At 40.0% G+C, this 21,697-nt stretch overlaps 2 protein-coding genes across 5 annotated transcripts; both read left to right on the forward strand.

Annotated features, from left to right (window-relative positions):
- The first annotated feature begins 1,497 nt into the window (after positions 1 to 1,497).
- On the forward strand, positions 1,498 to 6,386 carry LOC131681515 (mitochondrial import inner membrane translocase subunit Tim21). 4 transcript variants are annotated; one of them, XM_058962329.1, is made up of 5 exons: positions 1,498 to 2,381; positions 2,437 to 2,630; positions 2,753 to 3,062; positions 5,537 to 6,083; positions 6,141 to 6,386. In XM_058962329.1, exons 4-5 carry the CDS (start codon positions 5,538 to 5,540, stop codon positions 6,276 to 6,278), a joined length of 684 nt encoding a protein of 227 aa, XP_058818312.1. In that variant the 5' UTR covers positions 1,498 to 2,381; positions 2,437 to 2,630; positions 2,753 to 3,062; position 5,537; the 3' UTR covers positions 6,279 to 6,386. The 4 variants fall into 4 exon arrangements, with proteins under 4 accessions (XP_058818312.1, XP_058818313.1, XP_058818314.1 ...); XM_058962330.1 differs by having other exon boundaries at positions 2,437 to 2,462; XM_058962331.1 differs by lacking the exons at positions 1,498 to 2,381; positions 2,437 to 2,630; positions 2,753 to 3,062 and adding exons at positions 4,439 to 4,652; positions 4,761 to 4,817.
- Positions 6,387 to 15,276: 8,890 nt separating this feature from the next.
- Positions 15,277 to 21,697, forward strand: LOC131681513 (gastrula zinc finger protein XlCGF57.1-like). Its single transcript, XM_058962325.1, has 3 exons — positions 15,277 to 15,634; positions 20,325 to 21,068; positions 21,162 to 21,697. Exons 1-3 carry the CDS (start codon positions 15,366 to 15,368, stop codon positions 21,679 to 21,681), a joined length of 1,533 nt encoding a protein of 510 aa, XP_058818308.1. The 5' UTR covers positions 15,277 to 15,365; the 3' UTR covers positions 21,682 to 21,697.

The following is a 21,697-nucleotide window of genomic DNA, read 5'->3' on the forward strand; positions in this document are numbered from 1 at the left end:
ACGCAACGTAAAATACATTGCACGCAACGCAAAATACATTGCACGCAACGTAAAATACATTGCAAATTTTCTATTTTGATGGAAAGAAATGCATTTAATTTAGCTGATTTTTAAAAATGCATCACAAGTGATCTGCCCTTAGGGTGGAAAAGTTAAATTTTAGTAAATTTTACTCAAAAGAAACTGCGGAAAATAATCATTCCGTATTTTTTTATATGACAACAAAGAATTTTAACTGCACTTCAAATATAATTTACCTGAACCTTCATGCGCTAGCGATGCCTGGAAATATAATACGAGAACGTTTCTCCATACCTATTTCATATCAATCGGCGCCTCGCAGTAATGGCAGAATGTACAAAAACACAGAAAGATGTTTGATTTGAATGGTAGCAAAACTCAGAAAAACTTATCTTTTATGTTTGTGAATGATCCGAGTCGACTTTGCAGCTGCTATTGAAGTGTTATCATACTTTCTATTCCCGTCTCTTTTGTTATGCTGTGATTTTTATGTATTTTCTAGCATAAACTTCTAGTAAGCATTCAATGAGTGGTAGGGTGACCATACGCCCTGGTTTCCCAGGACATGTCCTGGTTTTTCGCTGACTGTTCTGGTGTCCTGGGAAGTCGAGGTAAACGCATTCAATGAGTGGATATACCGCATATATCCAGAAAAAACGAGAGGCATAAAGAAAAGTTTTCTATAAAGATAAAGTTCTATAATGACTATAAAGTTCTGCGTGAGCTTTGCATGGGCTTCCTCTTCCACTTCCCCTCACAATATTATCATGCTCATTTGGCTGCAGTTTTTGATAGTCCGTTTCAACAATAGACCTTTCTCGTCAAAAAATTTTATATGCAGAACAGCTTCCGTTTTCATCGCTGAATCGATTCTGAATACTGTCACGTTAATTTGGTGTCTCTAACTATTGAAAAAAATCAAAAATTCTTCGAACTGCCCATTTTACTCTGTATTCTCCTGTCCTATTTTACCTCGATTCTCCATACTTTTACACCATTTGGATGAACTTCGAGTGGGGAATATGAAATAAAGTTACGGCGGGTAGCTTATAACAAAGTTCCAGTAGCCTACCGCTCGTCGGCATCTATTTTAATCTGGCTATTCGCCGTTTTGTTTATCTATGTGTTTTGTTTTGTTTTTTTCCAAGAGTTCATTCCAATTTGTCAAAAACATTGTTTTGACGTCGATGAACCCCAAAACAGTATTGCAGAATATACCGATTCATCGATATCTAAACCGATTTTTAATTTCAATACCAATAAAGTTACTAAAATACCGATTTATTTTTTCTTACCAAAAAATAACGATTTTCATATAATACGATCAATTAATATTACGTATGGGCCTTTTTAGAAAATGTCTTCACATTTCCACATCAAATCATCCGGAAATTGATTCAGCAATCTGCCAGGTTACTATCAAAATTTCAAATGAAGCTCAACAACCGATTCTGAAATTGATTGAGCTCGGTAGGTTTGATTACATAACATTAGAATGATCTATTATTTAAAATCAATTTGCAGGTAACTTTTGGTTAGCATACATCTTCACACCGATAAATACCTATTTTTTATTTAGAACTATACCGATATTAGATTTGTTCCAGTACCAGTAGAAAGTGGAAGTACTCCGGAGCAAACAGAGAGAAAATCGTTCCTATGTTCTCTTCTCTTTTTTCTTCTTCCGTTAGCAAGCTGGAGTAAAAAGCAAGTATTTTTTGCTTCTGTTTGCTCCGGAGCAACTTCTGTGTACTATAGAACAAACTTATTATACAAAACCATCTGACAACGCTGCTCTAAAGTGAGAAGTGCTCTTCAAACATCGATGACATCTTTTTTGTTTTTTTCCTGTTTCCTCTACCTATCTGTTGTTTTTCATCCTGCCAAGGAATCCAAAAACATCAGCTGTCTCCCGTTTCCCGAGAGTTCTTCGACCAGTTTTGCTTTCAAAATGAAGAAAAAACTACAGTTTAACTTCACCAGGCACAATCATCAGAATGACATGCAGGAAAATATTTTTATTTTACCGTTCAGTATGAGAAACATTTTACAAATGATAATAGTGTATGCCCAAAAGGTATTTGTGCGGATCTGTAAATCCGGTTTTTGTGGAATAATTCAACCAAGGGCTATGATGTAGCAGCGGTGGAGAGTAAGTCCAATCATACGGCTTCATCCCACCCCGGCAGCAGATGAGCGCTGGCGAATGTTCTCAGCCACCTGGAGGAGGAGGTTCAGCGCGGAAGAAATGTTACCAGACATCGCCGATCTGGTGTCTGGACTTTTTCGATAATTTCATAGAGATTGGGTGTGCAGATGGGCGGTTGGAGTTCTGGGAGGGAACGACTGGTAACTTCAAGGTAAATTGTATGGAGTCACTTGTTATTACAACTATTGACGGACGTTTCATTGCAGGGTATATATGAAGCCGAAAACATGGGGTAACTAACATAAAGCTCGCCGGTTACAAAGTGTTAGTTGCACGGTTGAGTGGACGAATTGATTCTCTGAGACTAGAAACGTACACGCAAGGTTGTCAGATCGATTGGGGTTTACGTCTGCATATGGGCGAAGCAAGTCCTATGTTTCAAGCAATTTTTTAAGCTCACGTAGGGCGCAGAACAGACAGATTTTATTTGTTATTTTAAAATACTGTATATTCTAAGTCATTTAATTTTCAGTCTGCAATAATGTCATGTCATCAAGTGCCTTAATTCTTATTCTTTTTTAGCCCACGTACGCACCGATTCGGCAGGAAGCATTAGTTTATTTCGGGAAACCGTCCACAGCGTTGCCAGCTCAACACAACGCATCCGAGGAGGAGCTTCGATGTATTCTGGAGTTTCACCAGCAGGGTTACCGGTGACATGTTTGGAAGTGGCGGGCGCTACAGTCATGACTGGCAGCCAGGGCCACACTGTTAAAGTGTTCCGACTCGATAGCTACCTAATGCAGTTCACCTTAAACGGCCTAACTTAAGTGAAAATATTCAAAGCAGTGCTGCCCAAACGCACATTTTAAGTCCCACCATTCTTGCTGAGGTGAAAAAAATATTCAACATTCTTGCATATTTCAAATTTAAAAAAATCATTAAAAAATCATGATAGCTCCTAAAAATCTCATTTTTACGGAAATGTTCTTATAAATTTGTAATGTTTCGATTAAAAATAAGAAAAACAGGTGTTAGGTCGGACGAGAAAGGTCTATTAGGCAATCCATGAGACGTTTCTGATCAGCTTATTATTTCTTGTTTACTTCTTCTGACGTTACTCCGAGGGGTGCGACGTCCAACAATATCGTTGATTCGATCCAACATCAAACGAATCGGACTAACGAAAGATGTTTGTCGGACGAGTTTTTCTGTTCGCAGGAGTAGACTTGTTGACAGAACCCACCGCTGAATTGTCAAACAAACGTCGTGGTGGATTGCCTAATCCAAGATGCTGGAAGCCGAGAGACTCGAATTTAATCCACATGCTCCATGCTGAAAATTAAGGATTTAAATTGGTCCCATTGGCAGCGCAATTACCGAATTTTCAGAAAGCCGAGATATATTGGGTAACATACAAATGCGTTCATTAGTAAATTGCAACCTAGGGGCAGACCACTCTAAGAATGTATAACAAATTTGGATCAAATTGAAAAAAATGCATTTAATTTCCATTTTTGCATCAGCTTTGCACTGCCGCGCAGAAAAGTTTGTTTAACAAACGTCCTACGCTGATCGACTTTGTTCGGCGTATTGTTAAATGTAGAGCTGTTTTTTCTGTAGGGTTTTGACGTCTTACACGCAACGCAAACAACATTGCACGCAACGCAAAAACATTGCACGCAACGCAAAATACATTATGAATTTCTATTTTGATGGAAATAAATGCATTTAATTTCGCTGATTTTTAAAAATGCATCGCAAGTGATCTGCCCCTAGATTGTAACAAAAACAGGTCACAGATGAGCAATGAACCCCAAATCCCAATAAAAATAATTATACACGAACTTTAACCCATACAGTGCAACGATTCCACATTTTGTTTGGTTGATACCCTGAACAAGTCGTTAGGCTTTTAAATCAAACGATGTTAATTAGGGAAGCTGTTCAAAAAAAAATTAGGCCGTCAAGACCAGCCTCCTGTAAAGGACGACGTCTCTGTACAGCCAGCATCACTGCCATGAAAGGCAAAACATTGATTTTGAACCGAATGATTAGAAGCTGTATTTAGTTACAAAATGTCGATTTTCTGAATGATATGATATTAAATCATCCCACAAGATGCAAAACGTCGTGTAGAATGCTTAAATATCGAGCATATTGCCGAACATAATTATTTGTTTGGGGCTTTATAGCTATAACGCCCCATATATGTCGGTCGCTGTCAAACTCCATATGATGGTATAGGGTTGCCAAGAGGCTGGTCAAGACAATTCCTGACTCTTTTTAAAAATTATTACATTCTTTTTGGAAATAACGTTTGGCATCCCTGCCGCTGCTTCTACATCTCCGTGCAGTAATAGATCGGATGGAAAGTTATTTGTCAAACTGAACCAAACAGAACGGAGTAAAAAAGAAAGCAGGAACATAAAACAAATTTATTTATTTTAAAGTTTTTATTTTAGGGTTTTATCTAATTCAGGTGGGTTATTAATTAATTTAATTACGTCTTATTTAATGATCAATTTTATTCTCTTTTTGTTCATGAATTACAATTACGTATTTCCGAAAACAATGAATGTTTAATAAGCCGGCTTGTGCTGTTTACTGTTGAGTTAAGAAAATTGAGGTTTTTGTCTAATGTATAGTAAGTAAAATTTATTAAACAATAGCTACAGGCGTACATAGAAGACTGCTTAAAACTCTGTTATTATTTAAATATTCATGATTTTTTTTGATTATACTGGTTTTAACCTTAGGTCATTCGCATTTGTTCACGATTTTTGTGATCTTAACGAGAATATTCTAAGACAATATAACATCCGGAAAGATATTGAAAACTCAAGTTTGATCTAATATAAAATATTTCAACGAATTCTACGTTGTGGCATTTTACTTCTGAGATTTATTCTCCATCCATAGTCAGTAAACTGAGAGAATTACATGAATGTTGAAACGACATTAACAAATATTGTTCACTAGGGATTTAAAAAAATGATTTGATAAGCGATATGTTGATTTGACTACCTAATCGTTCTATATTTAGGTAATATACAAATCCATGCTCGCGTGCTTTGTGCCAATTTTCCTTTGCCTAGTTAGCCTCACTTTCTACCAAAAAATAATTTCAGTACAGCCAGTATCTAATGAAAAACCTTCATGAGACAAGAATATTGACAAGACTGCTTCAATACACATTTGATTGGCATGGAAAAATTATTTTCACGATGACATTACATTATCTGATCATTAAATGGGTATTATATTAATATATTAAATATATTTTCAATATTTCTGTTCGAGTAGTGCACCCTCAATATGCATAACGGACCTGCTTAATATTCCACCCATCGGTTCTATTTTCAGAATGTCCTTGCTTGCGCTACGTCCTTTGCTGTCTAGAAATAGAATCCATTCCGTATATTTGTTTCGCCTGACCACTGCCATCGTTACTGTGCCGGTGCAGCAAGTTCGTTGCTACGCCGAGGGTAAGCGATCACCTGGATCCAGTTCACTAGCAGCGTCAGCCTCCGGTCGGACCGATGTTTCTACGGACATCAAACCACTCGGAGAGCGGGTTAAGGAGAACACTAAAACCGCTAGTTATATGGGAGTGATTCTGCTCGGAGTGGGCGTTACGGGGATACTGTTCTACGCTATCTTCCGTGAGTTGTTTTCTTCTAATAGTCCGAATAGTGTGTATACGGATGCACTGGAACGGGTGAAAAATGAAGCCAAGGTGAAGGATTCTCTGGGGGCTCCGATCAAAGGTTTCGGTGAGGAAAACAGCAGAGGACGGAGGAAACATGTGGCACACACAACTTACGTTCGGGATGGTGTTCAGTATTTGCGGATGCAGTTCTACGTTCAGGGAATTAGGAATAAGGCTACAGTGCATTTAGAAAAGAAAATGGTAAGCTCATTGGTAGCAGTCGAACTGTAGATAGAATACTATTTCTCTATATTTCAGAACGAATCGGGTGATTACGAATATCGATACTTGTTTGTGCAGCTAGACTATTACCCACACACAACAATTATTCTTGAGGATAACAGACTTAAACAAGACGGACAAAAATTGGAAAGCGGTCTGCAACCTATTTTTTAGGTAACAATTGAACACTACTCAAAATGCTCATGAGATTCTGTAAATATATGTATAGTTTCGCAAAGTTGAAGAAAAATATTAGATTGGAAGTAGCTACAAGCATAAAAAGCAATAGCCACATAATTTCTACTGCTTAGTGCATCTCAGATTTTTGTACATGGATCTGTAGATGGCTATCAGAAAAATTATCAGCACATATCCGAATCAGTTTAGCGTTCTAGACAAGCTACGCAATAACTTCATTAACATGATATTCTCGCCCTATGATTGATTTCATTCATGGAATGGACTGCTCGAGAGCGGTTTAGGGGAGGGGTTCCTGGATGTTCGGACCCCCAGAAGCATTTGACTTGTTGAGAAATTTTGAATGGATATCGTCCTGTAAAACTGTAACTGTAATGAGTTACCGCAATGTATTCATGTTGTTTGTAATCTTCATTTTCAAACCAAAATGTTCACTGATTTTTATTAAATTTAAGCACTGATTTTCATTAGCTTCAAATTAGACTATATCACAGTACCATGAGATCTTTTTGTACTACAACAAAACATTACAAATAGTAGGGCTTCCAGCGACATTTCCAGGCAGTGGTGAACAAGTAAACTGATACTTTCTATTAGTTTGACATTTGAAAAATAAACTATGACTGAAGATATAATTCGTTTAGAAAACTATTTGTTTCGCGAATAAAACTGATTACGCATAATAATGGTGAATATAACCGGATTGAACATTGTAAAATTTTCAGCATCCTCAAAATTTTGTGAGCAATCGAAGTTTGTTGCGAAAATGTAGCCGTTCGGTGAGATATCTGCAAAATCTCGCACATTTACGCAAAAATGTGCGTCTAGCTTCAGTGTCACGACGTATATTTGTCGCTAAATGCACTACGCAGCCGAATCCACAATTTGTCCAGAAAATACAAATACAAGTCTATCAAAAAATTTCGAAAAAAACATCAAATATATTTTGCGTTAAGTCCGTTTGTTTCAGATCAAAAAAGAACAAAATGGAAACGTATGGAGGATCACAATCCCCATGGACCTATTTCGAAACAATTAATGCCTTCAATGTTAAAAATCGAATAATTCGAACTGATACGCAAAGAGAGAATCGAAAACCCCCTGTAGGCAAAGGTGCGCAAACGGCAAGAGCCGAAGCAAATACTGGGCCAAAAAAGGCAACTGGAATGTCGAAAAGCACACAGCCTGCGACTAGCCGTCGGCATAATAAAGGGGATGAAGCATTGACCCCAAATATCGACGGCAAAAAACACCCAAAAAATGCGTAGCGTTCGCTGCATTCAAGAGAACCTTCACCATGCAAAAAGTACCACAAGCGTCCTTGCCCGGAGGATCACCAAAGAGCGCTTAAACATCGCTATTCTACACTCAAAAAAAAGTAAACGTTATGCCTATTGATTTTACACATAGATTTTTGCAATTAACGGAGGCATATAGACACTATTTGCTGGCACATAAACCTAATGTGTGTATTTACAAGAAATATTGATCTTACATTCACATTTCATAACTATTAGGCACATAAGACCCCATTCTATAACAATATGCACATATAACTTATGTGTATGCATACATAGTTTATACAGTTGACACATAGAAGGTATGTGTGCGCGTGATAACAATAGCATTTCTTCTTCATATGAATTTAAAGCGGTTTGAAGCAAATAGAATTAACGTTTGGATTTTTTTCAGTGTACAGGAGCCATGAGAACATAAACACAAAATTTTTGGTTTAAATTCCTCAGCTCACAAGATAGTGTATTGTAAAGACTAGCCAATTCCAAGAGCTACAGTTTTGATAAACGGAGCAATAAAATTCTCTCCAATTGCAGGATCCATTCAACAAGACGTCGTTGCAATAACAGAGGAGATACCGACGGCTAGGGGCAAGCATGCGATTGTGATCGCATCTGCCTACTTCCCTGGTGTTGCGGATACAGCACCACCTTCTGAAATCGATGCCCTCATAAGGTACTGCAGAAGTATAAACAAACCTTTTATCATTGGAAATGATGCCAAAGCACATCACACAATATATAGTGTAGTACAGATATAAATACCAGAGGTGAGTACCTACTAGAATACCTTTCGTCAAATGATGTCAATGCATGTAACAAGGGAGTTGTGCCTATATTTATGAACGCAGTTAGAAGTGAAGAACTGGACCTCACGTTAGGCAGCGCTCAAATAACGCGAAAGAAAGAGTTTCAACAATTCTGACGAACCTAGTCTGCCGGATGCCAGACACATAATGGTCGCCATAGCAGCCAATAAACTCACAGTGCAATAACACGAGTAAATAATAATGAAAACAAATTGGAACAGTTGAAAAGAACGGGGAGTAAGATCCAATCTCCAGCAGATCTGGTTAATGCGGCAAACGATCTATAAAAGATCATAACCGCCTATTATAACAGTTGCCCTCTTGCGGTCTGTATGTTGTGATGTTCCTTGATGGAAAAAAAATCTAGCAACACTTAGGAAGGAAGCTAGGCGAATGTTCAATAAAGAGAAGATTACTGGTAACTGGTTAAAACATAGGACCGCTTTTACTAAATACAACGCTGAGTTAAAAACGGCTAAAAACTATAAATGCTCGAGTTTTATGAAAACGTTGAAAACTTTCCTGAGGCATGACCCCCAAAAAGCTTTATCGAAGGATCACACAAATGGCCTAGGGCAAGGGAAAAAAGCGAAGGCTCTCTCACAATTTGGCCCACTTCCCTAAGTCGGCTGCGAAAGACGGGAATTCAACAGGTCAGGATTGTTATGGACTCCATCCTAATACGACTTGTGAGACGTCACAGAACCTGGCGTAATTAGATTTGCCAACCATCTCCAATTAAATGGGTTATCAAAACCTTCGAACCCTACAAATCTCCCGGACCTGATAATATTCTTCCAATATTTCTACATTTCTTCTACTAAACAGTGGCGTAGTAGCGGGGGGGGGGGGGGGGGGGGTTGGGGACGAACCCCCCCCCCCCCCGGAATATTTTGGAGAATTTTGAAAAAATCAATATGTTAAACAAAAATATGCCTAAAATTTTAAATGATTTCAAAATGAAAGTTTCATTTACAAAAGTTATCTTGTGAAAATATTTCTTTGTAGTGAAAATTGGCTGAAGACTCGACACCTACCTGACGGCACGTTGTGGAGGCTAGCTCAACGGCCGAGGACTATAACAAGTAGATCGCGGCGAAGCGAGGAGCTGGGAGCTTATTGGTTCACGAAACGGATATCGGTACCGAGAGAAATTTCGCCACATTCTGTAGTCCTTGACTGACGGCGAACATGGACTGGAGAGTGTGAGAAAAGTATCCCCATAGAGACCACCAGGCGATTCTGCAGCACGAAGAAGGACGGGCTGCAAGCTAAAGTGGAAGACGAAAGCCTTTAACGAAAACCTCTTTGTTGAGTTACTTCGGCGAACAACGGAATCAAGTACGTTGATGCGGCAAGAAGGATTGTGACGGCTTGTGACGTTACAATTTCACGAAAACTAGGGCCATGCAGTAGACGGCGTGCAGAATACGGGTTAAATGAGTAGCTCAGTACGCTACACGCTGCTTGCCTTAGATCCAGAAAACGGGCTCAGAGCGTAAGATCGGAGAGTGAGAGAGGAGCACAAGCGACGTTTTGAGAAGGTAGGGACTCTTTAAAACGGGAGATCAAGCTTAGCAAGCCAATTGCTATAAGTAGCTGTGCTGAGAAATAAACGCCAATCCCTGGGGAACGCGTACTGAGTCGTCATGACGAAGACGAGGGTCTGCGACACCAGCTGAAATATACCCGGGAAAACTAAAGATAATCGTTGAGGGTATCTTATCGAATCACGATTCAACTACCTGGTCATCGACACCGTACGACGAAGAAGAAGGAGGTAACACAGCCGAGTGGTAAGTGACTAACGACGAGCTCAAAGAAGCGTCGATGTGACTAAAACCAAAGAAAACCCCCGGTCCGGATGGAATACCAACCGTGGCGCTGAAAACTGGCGTATCCGGACATGTTCAGGATGCTACTGATGAAGTCTTTAGATGATGGTAATCTCCGAAATGAGGAAGGTGCAGAAACTGATGTTGCTGCCAAAGTGTGGGAAGTCACCGAGCCATGCAACCTCGAATAGACCAATGCCGCAGCGTGGCATAAAAGAATGAGCCAGATCCTGAAGAGCTACTTTCAGAGTAGAGCACTGTTGTACCAGACGAACAAACGGGCAATAGGCAATGCGAGTCACAGCAGGCGTTCCTCAGGGCTCCATTCTCTGTCCAACACTTTGGAATGAGATGTACGATGGTGTCTTAACACTGCGGCTTCCTAGGAAAGTGAAAATCGTTGGTTTCGTGGACGATGTGTCACTAACTTGAAGAAATGGAGCTGTCGGTTACGGAGACAATGAAACCGCGAAAAGCTGAACAGGACGCTTCGACTGCTGGTCGTACGAGTTGCGATTGTGTTCCGGAGGCAGTATGCCTTGTCGCCAAGATGATCCCCATCTACATTACCCTGACGGAGGATATCAAGTGCTATAAACAATGAAACGCCAGAAACGTGAGGAAGATGATGAGAATCGATTCGATGGCGACAATACGGAGAAAGGAAAGTGGACCTACCGGCTCATTCAAACCTGTCGGCGTGGGTCAATAGAAAGCACGGAGAGATGACCTTCCACCTGAAACAGCTCCTACCGAGCCATGGCTGCCTAAGGAGTATCTTCATCGGTGTGGGTACGCAACGTCAACACTGTGCCTGGAGTGTGGGATCGTCGAGGAGATACCGGAGCGTCTTTGAATGTCCGAGGTTTGAAGTCTTTGAATGTCCGAGGAGAGTCTTTGAATGTCCGAGGTTTGTAGTGACGTGCAGGGAGCTACTTAAAACGGGAGGACCGGACACCAACCCGGATAATGTAGCCGCGAAGTCATTGCTGAGAGTCCGCGAAGAAAAATATATTTTCCGAGTGCATATTGAAATTTCAAGTCATGTTTCCTAACAAATTGAAAATAACAAGCATACAAAATTGATGTTTATCTATGGGGGTCCGCAGCAACCCAGTGTGATATCTAAGGAGTCCGTGGTACGAAAAAGGTTGAGAACCGCTGATGTAGATCATGACCGTCTTACAACGGAATGGACATCGAACAACGGTTTCGGGAGAGCAATCACCGCCATGGAACTCTCCGCAGGAATAAGCTAGATTCACCGCCGAGGACTTGTCGAGTAGACTGCAACAGAGCAGCGAGTATGAGTCGTCGAAACGCCAGCGAACCGGACGTCACGCTCCATGCGGATTCGTGAGACCGACCACGGCCCCCCACCAGTTGTTCCGATAGAAAAATAGCGAAAACCAAAGAAGAATCGATATTGGGAGAACTTTTTTCGCTAGGGAACTCTCCGTAAGTGTAAGCTAGATTCACCGCTGGGGATTAGACTGAGTAGACAGCGACGAGACACCACTAGTCGCGGGTCATCGGTGCACCAGTGCACCGGACACCCTGCTTCACCAGAATCGCCGAACTGACCCCGGCACCTAGCTGATTAGCTCGATCTCGGAAGAACTTCTCTCGCCGGGGAATTCTCTGTCGGAGTAGGTCAGGTCCATCGTCGGGGACTAGACCGAGTTGTTCGCGAACAAGTCGAGGAGCTGAATGGATCATCAAGGAAGTAGTGCTAAAGTGCTTTTTTTCGCTCGAACAGTCAACGAGTGCGGACGCCTCTCCAAGCGCTCCGCAAGTAATTTATTAATTAGTATTTTTACCAACCTAAACAAACATCGCGCGCGTGCCTCGTAAGTTACAGTTCAATTTAACTTAATAGTAAAATAATGCAGTGCGGTGTAAAAACTTGTAACATGAACCAAAGCCAAAGGGCTCAAGAAGTTGTAGTACTGAAGAATCGGTATCGGGAGAACTTCTTTCGTCTGGGACCTCTCCTTCAGCGTACAGTCAGATTCACAGCCGGGAACGAGACCGCGTAGATCGCGACGATACACCACCAGCCGCGCCGGGGCTCCAGCAAACCGGATGCCCTACTCTACCGGAATCACCGAACTGACCGCAGCACCTGGCTGGTTGGCTCGCTTTCGAACTTCTCTCACCGGGGAACTTTTCGTCGGAGTAGGCTAGATCTATCGTCGAGGACTAGACCGAGTAGTTCGCGAACCAGTCGGAAGCTCAACGAAGAAATGGTACTGAATTGCACAAGGGAACTGAAGGGCTCAGTAAATTAGACAGTCTGAAGTTTGCCGCCCAGATTGTCCTCGTAGGGGAAGAGCATTAATTCTATACCAACAGTTAGCTTTCCTACCTTGACTACCCAAACCCGTTCCCTGAGTTGTTGGTTTTGAACATTTTTTTCCTGCTCAGAATGTTTTTGAACAATTTTTCATATATATACAAAAAAATTCATATCCCCCCCCGAAAATTTTCTTACTACGCCACTGCAATGTTCCATACATATCGATATAGATCTTTCATTAGGGCTTAAATCGCAAATGTAAACAAACTGCGTTTTCGCTATTATGACATTATGCAACAAAAATACTACAATATTGAGGTGGAAATTAGTTAAAATGGTTTTTAGTTCGATTTATAATTAAAGAAAACAAAACGGCGAAACATGCATTTTCTTCGAGGTTTCGACTTAGGCCCTTCTTATATGGAATATAAAGGCTAAACTTACATTTTTAGACAGAACCGGGCGTACGGTTATTATTCACAAAATTATTCTTTAAACGGCGGTTCTATTATATAAATGATAAGCAATATCTACTATGATCATGTCTACTCGATAGTTGTTGCACATAAACATTCGAATATTTCGATATTTTCATGAAATTTGAAGAAAAGATGTACGCGCCCTTTCATTTACATTGGGTTTCTATATGCGCCCATTGCTGAGCCCTATTGAAAAGTTTACTATCAAGCTCGCCCATTTACCCAGCCCTACCCAACAAGACAGTCAGTTTAGCCCATTTACCGCGCCATTCGCGACTACGAAACTGAGTTTGACAGCTTGTGTGCGTGAAGTTCATGTAAACAAATGGATGATGGAAAATGAATCATTTTAAACGTGCCGTTTTCAACGGTTTCTTTCATAAATATATGAAATGTTAGTACAAATCAAAACAAAAATCATCAAACGAGCTAATTTGGTGAAAAAACGAGTAAAAAATGTCGTAGAACATGTTTATTTTGCGTCCTCAACATGACGCATTTTTGTGAAGCAAAAGACAAATAAGTTTTCAAAATGATAAAAAGTATTGAAAATTTACCTTTTCGCTAAAAAATTTATTTACAGATTGAAAAGCAATATGTATCAAGTTATGGTAAAAATTTCTCTCAATACAATTAGTTTGTTATGGAGAAATGTGTATTTTTCGTTGGCCATATTTATACCGTCAGGAGCTATCAATGTATATGGAACAAAATGAAAAATATACTGATGTGCAGATTATCTGCAGTTTTTAACCACGCAGACGGATGTCTTCAACTACGGAGAGGATATCACAGCAATGGCAAATAAGATTTTAGGACTATATACTTGCATATGGTTTGCTTGAAAGAAACACGGGTGGGTTTTGAGCAGTTGAACCAACGGTTGAACGCTATCTAGGCAGTTTTTGGCTGGGCAGATGTTTCCGCTTGTAAAAATTCGGTCGATTCCGAATTTTCATACTTCTGTTCAGAGCCACGAGTGTCTTTAATAGTTATACTTTCAGTGAAATTCGACCAGTTTATAAGAACTTTATTTCACGTTCTCGAGCAAAAAACTACCAAACTATATCCGTAATGCTTTATTGGGCTGATGCTCTATTGGCTCATACTTTTAAAATGATGTTTCAATATATTTATATATTAAAAATTACAATTTGCAATTAACCAAGAGGAAAGCCTATGCCAAAACATGAAAATCTTTTCCATATTTTCTGCGAAAAAGCTTTGACAAAGGTTTGGTGGCTTAGTAGAAAGGTTTAGCGGAAGTCTATTTAACCCCTTTCACGTATTTACTTAACTCAATATTCTTGAAAATATGAAAATAATCCATTTGAAAACTGACGAAAAATTAACACCATTTGTTTACATTTGCATCACCCACAGGCACAACTTTTGTAGATGGCGACACCGTACCTTCGATGACGCGAATTCTGAAAATTATGTACGGTTTAGCCAGCCCTCTGTCAAGGACGACGTCTCTGTATAGCCAGCATCACTGCCATGAAAGGCAAAACATTGATTTTGAACCGAATGATTAGAGGCTGTATTTAGTTACAAAATGTCGATTTTCTGAATGATATGATATTAAATCCTCCCACAAGATGCAAAACGTCGTGTGGAATGCTTGAATATCGAGCTTAGTGCCAAATACAAATATTTGTATTTGTTAGTGCCGAACATAATTCTTTGTTTGGGGCTTTATAGCTATAACGCCCCATATATGTCGGTCGCTGTCAAACTCCATGTGATGGTATAGGGTTGCCAGGAGGCTGGGTTTAGCGCTTTCGCAAATGGTGGTTGCTGAAGGGCGAAATCACGACTGGGATGCAAATTGGGCGTAAGCATTTTTTTAGTTTCTACCCACTAGGAATTAAATTCTTTGTTATATTGTCATAAGGTTTAACCAAAGATGCTTCCGGAAAAACATGGCCCTAAAGCAATTTATACCTACAATAACAACTTCATTTAGAAAAGCATCGCCGAACATTCAAACTGATTTTTCTCCATTTGAGTACATTGCGACTTAGGCCCTTTTATTATTTCAAATTATCTTGGGCCAAGCCAACAAATTTGACAAGTGTATCGTGTGTATGTATACAGCATTCGAATAATAATAATAATCATTTTTTTTTCTCATTGTTAGTAATGTCTGTTTGAAAAAGTATTCACTAATGTGGTTTTCGTTTGAGGCGAAACTGAGTCAGTTCCTAACCCCAACTGCTGTCAAAATGTATGAACTGACAGCGGTTGGGGTTAGAACCTGACTCAGTTTCAGGTTCAAGCGAAATCGCCATAAATTATGAAGTGAAAGGCGGCATCGGAGCTGGATTTGAAATATTTAATGATATGGAAGGATCCCAGGCGATTAAGTTAGAGGAACTGTATCGAGTAGGAACCCAATGCGCTAGCAATGTAGATCCAATAGTAGAACCTTCGAAGCAAGACTATGTCGCTACAAATGAAGCAGTTGATAACGAAATACACAATTTCGATTGCTTAGATGCTAATTATGCTGGAGGGAAGAAGAGCATTCAACTCTTTGAAGAGTCCAGTTCAGAGCAACCAACGATTGATGGTCAAAGCGAGTCTGAATGCTATAATAAATCTGATGGAAGGTGAGTGCTTCCGTTTTGTGTCGCGTAGTTCCTGGGAGAATGTTTGATTTGTTACATTGATTTTCTAAGGAGAAGTCGCTCTAAACTTGGTCTGTGACAGAACTATTTATGTTGGATTGGAAAAAAATCGATCGTGGTGACATTGTAAAGACAACAATTCTAAAAGAGTAGTTTCAGTAGCTAGGTTTTTGTTGCAGTACCAGGTGAAATTATAATTGTAATTTATTAATAATGTGACGGCCTGTTAGTTACACTTTACAACAGGTCTACATGCAACGTCAAATTGGATGAACACCGGAGTAAACAGAGTGACTGTTGGTCCTATGTTTGCTGTTTCTCTTTTTTCTTCTGGTAGTAAACTAGAATAAATAAGAGCTAGTAATTTTTGCTCTTACTCACTCAGGAAAACGGAGTCAAAATTGAGTACTGGAACAAATCTACTTTTGAGTTTCGATTACTATTTATTAATCATATCAACAGTTATCCGTGCAAACCATTTGAAAGAAATTTTGAATGGTTTCCAACTCAAATGCAATAGCCTATGCCGATTCAATCTCTTATAATCGCATGATGCACTTAAACTGGAATCCATTCAGGATTCTGAACCAATTTCCGAATGATACTTGAATAGTTGGAGAAACTTCCTGTTGTGAGGCTGCGGTTTGAAAGGCCTATTTCCTCCTACTTGACTATAAAACTCCAAACTCACGGAACTACTAAAAACAAACTACGCTCTAGGCACCCATGAGGGGCAAACTTCTAGGTGCAAGCACTGTAATCGGACAGCACATCATGGGCAATTTTGCGTAGAAGATGCAGAGGAGATTGCCAACTCATCGACGGAAAACTAATCCGCAACAGTGTTTTCAATACCAATTCCTGAAGCACAAACAGCGGCCAAATTTGTGGTAGCTATTCAGGCCATACCGCTAACCGCAAAAGCAGCATCCAGCACCCAAAACTGTATGCAACATCGGTGAAGAAGATAATAACAATGACGAAGGATTTACACTGGTGGCCCTTGAGTGCAAGAAGTAGGGAAGAAATCTGATGGTGAATACCAAGACAGTTTCAACGATGACGACTTTAACGCGTGAAAGACAGGAGTGAATTGAATAACCACCCCTGACGCAGTAAACGAGCAGACGAACGTTTTCATATTAAAAAAGAGATTATCTTAAACCAGTACACTCAAAAAATAAATCACGTTGCTTTTACATGAAAAGATATGTGAATCTCATCCACCAAACTTTTCATGTGCATTTTATAGGATAGACCGATAGATCAGTATCTGGCTCATCAAATAATATTTATCTAGCTTACCAGGTCAAAGTTACGTGTTTTTCATATACCTGGGAAAGAAAATTCACGTATTAATTACATGAAGTCAAACATATTATGCATGTTTGTGTTTTAGTAATTATTACGTGAATCTCTGTTGCGCAGTATACAGAAAACATGTAACTTCTATTTGATGAGCCAGATAAATTTTATCTTTGAAACAAATAGTTTAATTTGCATGGTATTAATATATAACAATGAAAGTTTTTTTTTAATTTTCAAACACTAAGATGTTTATATGTATTTCTTTGATTATTTTACAATTCATTACAAGGCATGCATTTAAACTAGAACTTAAACACATTCCATGGCACATACCGCACTAAAAAGTAATTGATCCGCAACTTTGGACCGAAAATTTAGCCATTCGTCCAATGGATCCCTGAAATTAAAGTAAATGGAATATCAGATTTATCTATCATGCAAATAAATTCAACAATACAAACCTTTCGAAGAACACAACACCAACCCAGCAAGTTGTCGGTTCACGGTTGATTTTTTCGTACATGAAATTCACATAAGCTGGATTATCAAAGATTGACGTCATTTAAAACTTATATGCTATTCACATAGCCGCTACATAGTTGTTAGATGTGATTTATATGAATCACGTAATCTATGTCGAAAATGAAAACATTTGAATTTATGTGAATAATCACATGAAATCAAAGTGATTTATTTTTTGAGTGTATGGTTTCGCTTATCGAACCTTATAGAAAAGGTACACTCTTCGATGATTGAATTGATCGATTAGAATATTGCTTTATGGCCGATAATGTTGCTTATAAATTAAAGAAGGTACCTTGCGTGATCCACTTGTATAAGTGTAGCTGAAAATTCAGTATCCTACTGGAAATATTAACGAGGTGTTAAAAATGTCTTGATAAAAAGCCCTCGGGTTCAGTGCAATGCTTAAGATTTTCCACTAGCGTACAGCAGCCTGTTGAATTCCTGGAGGACGATGTCCTCGCGGTCAAGCCTCAAATGAATGTCCTTCTGGACATTCAAGGACCAAGCTGTGAGGGACAGAATAATTTCAGGTATTGCGGATATCGCCCAACCCAAAAAAAATAAATTCCTGGGTATTGGAGGTAAACCTGAAACTGTTCCCTTCTGAATCGACTGTCTGTTAAACGTGCAACAAATGTCAACGGTTACTACCCATCGTAATCAAACACTGGAACTTCTGTTTGTTAATGAGGAAGCTTCACTAAACTGCACTGTTTTGGAAGCACACGAACCATTAGTTGATTAACATCATCCTCCGGTACTAGTTTCGCAGAAATGTCTACCGCAGGTTCGATTGGACGAATTGACGGAAGACAGAGTTTTACTTTTCGAAAGCCGACTTCACTGGGCTTCTTAGCTCATTGCAGATGTCCTTGTTAAATCTTGCAACTGATATTGACTTTGCAGTAGAAAGATTTTCACTTGTCTTAAAACAGCATTTCAGTGTACATGTTCCTGCACCTCGCGCACGATCAGAACCACCATGGTCAAATCGACGATTGTGAGAACTGAAACGCTCAAAGGTAGCTGCACTCCGACATTATACTAATCGACGTAACCCCATGACAAAGCGGGAGTTTACACACGCCAGTAACAACTATAAATCGTGCAATCCTATACTCTAGGTACGTATTGCAGACCCAATCTGACCTCAAGCGGAATCCAAAACGTTTCTAGTCATTTATAAATGGAAAACGTAAGAAAAGTGAGCTCCCCACTATAATGTTTCTTGCAAACGATGAATCAAGTACACTTGGTGGCATATAGGGCCTGACCGCGAATCATTTCTCAAATGTATTCAAAGCAACCAAATAGATGGCAGCCTTCGCGATGTTCCTTGCGATATCATGAATTTAGGAAGTATTCGTTTTTCAGAAGAAGACGTTCTTGTTGCAATAAAAAAGTTAAAGTCTTCAGTGTAAGCTGGTCCAAATGGAATTCTGGCTTTTATTATAAAAAGATGCGCGAGTGCATTGCGTGTCCCTCTTCAGCTCATCTTTAACCAATCGCTATTGCAAGGGACGTTTCCTGCGCATTAGAAAAAAAAACGGCTTTCGATTCTGTTGATCATTCTCTGTTGCTGGCAAAAATTGAATCCTTCATCCGTTCCCTTTCCGTAAAATTAGGAAACAATGAGTCATATACCTTCACTAGTTTTTCGGGAGTGCCGCAAGGAAGCAATTTTGGGCCTTTGCTGTTTACCTTGTTCTTCAATGACGTTTGCTTTGTTATTCCGGCTAGATGCAAACTTGTCTACGCAGACGACCTCAAACTGTTTCTCATTATACGATCTACAACCGAGTGTATTGAGCTGCAGAGACAACTAGATGGTTTCTGTAACTGATGTCCTAGGAATTTATTGCCTATCAGTGTCTCTAAATGCTCTACAAAAATGATGATATCCTCTAGACAACACGTTCCATGGCGACATGATCGGAAATTCTAGTGGTATGGGGGAACCCATTCTCTTCTAGATTCTGAACCGCACACTGAATATTAAGTATCCTATTAATGATCAGCGTGACCATTCATAAACACCCGCGAATATGCAAATGACCACACAGTTACAAAATCGAATTTATACACACGAAATCACATACCTGCTGGCACACGCGACAAACACGTGAACATACAAACGCTTGAACCCTTCACGATCATCCATGCCCACCTACGCTCACGATCTCGCAAATTTGGTAACATTACGGTTCTAAAGTGAACTTTTCAGCACTTATAAATTGACATCATATAATTTCAAAATACTGAATATCAAACCTTATGGAGAAACATTTTTATTTCTGAACAGTCAACAGTAGTACTGTTCAATTCACCTTTTCATCACATTCTGCAGCGCAATTATTCGTCAAGCATACATCATTTCCTTAACCCTACTCCAACCCAAGCCCTGATCCTCTCCCATGGCGTTTTTGTGGTATCAATGACGGATCCAGGGGGAGGGCCTGGGGGTCCGGACCTCCTCCGAAAATTTTCAGCTTGTTGAGATATTTTGAATTGGTTTCAATTTAATATTAGTTTCAAACTTAAAATCATTTCAAAACTAAATTTGACCACCAAAACTGTATTGAATTAAATGCGGTTTTGACGCATAGCGTATTGTACAATGTTCATAACAAAATCAATTTCGCACCCATCCCGAAATGTTTTTCTGGATCCGCTCCTGTGTGGTATGCATGGACCATTCGGCCATTACCCCTCCTATCATCGGTCTTGGACTGACTTGAGCTTTCATTGCCCCAATTAAATGAAAAGGAAATAAAGAACAGTGTGTCATTATTGTAATATTAGATTACTTCCAGTTTGCTAACGGTATTCTTGTTTTCAGTGGGAAAACCCCTACAGCCTGCAACGCACGAGATGAAGTACAAAACGATGGGAATCCAGAGCGGCCGTACAAGTGCACCCAATGTAACAAAGATTTTGCCTACAAACATGGCCTAGCGGGACACATGTCCATTCACACAGGCGAGTGGCCATACAAGTGCTCCGAATGCGGCAAAGGGTTTGCCTACCAATCTGGCTTAGCTGCTCATATGCACCGGCATACGGGTAAGCGAACTTTCGAGTGCACGGAGTGCGGCAAACATTTTGTACAGAAAACTACCTTAACCACACACATGCTCCTTCATACTGGAGACTGGCCATACAAGTGCCCACAGTGCGGCAGAGGGTTCCCTTACAAATCTTCATTAGCCATACACATGCCCCAACATACGGGTAAGCGGACGTTCAAGTGCACTGTGTGCGGCAAAGATTTTGCATACAAAAGTGCCTTAACCGCACACGCTGTACTTCACACCGGTGAACGACCGTACAGGTGTACAGTATGCGGAAAAGATTTTGCCCGCAAAACTGTCCTATACGAACATACGGTGCATCATAGAGGCGAACTACCACACAAGTGCACAGTGTGCGGTAAAGGGTTTTCTTACAAATCTCTCTTAAACAAGCACATGTTGTTTCATACGGCTGAGTATTGGTACATGTGTGAGGTGTGTGGCAAAAGCTTCAACAACGACTCTCAATTTAAAAGGCATACACGAATTCATAAAGAGGAACCGTCGCACAGGTGAGTTCATTCTTTTTTTTACGTAGGTCTTGGCCAGCCATGTGCTGATATTTTGATGTTAGTTTAATTTGCTAACAGTTCCTATGTTTTCAGCACGATACAAGTTGTTGCACGGGACGAAGAGCAGAATAATGGGAGTTCAGCCAAATGCCCTGAGGTAGCACGGCCGTTTGAATGTGACCTATGTGGCAAAAGATTCATCCGGAAATCACATGTTATTGCACACTACAGGTTGCACGTCCAATACAATTTTAGTTGCGAGATCTGCGGCAAACATTTTGCATACAAGTCCAACCTAACCTACCATATGTCTCATCATACAGGTGAATATCTGCACAAGTGCACCGTATGCGGTAAAACCTTTGCACGCTCATCTCAGCTCAGTCACCACATGGCCAACCATACAGGTGATTATCGGTACAAGTGCGATGTGTGCGGCAAGGGATTCAATTTAAAAATTGATTTAAAGGGCCATAAGTACATTCATACCGGTGAGCGACCCCACGTGTGTGATATATGCGGGAAAGGATTTTCCAGGAAATCCATTTGCACCAAGCACTTAGCGAGTCATGTGTCCGGCTCGGAAGTTAATAAAAGAAGTCATCTTAAATAGTGACATACAAATCTAG

Source organism: Topomyia yanbarensis, chromosome 2 (genome assembly GCF_030247195.1).
Source record: "Topomyia yanbarensis strain Yona2022 chromosome 2, ASM3024719v1, whole genome shotgun sequence".
Lineage (NCBI taxonomy): Eukaryota > Metazoa > Arthropoda > Insecta > Diptera > Culicidae > Topomyia > Topomyia yanbarensis.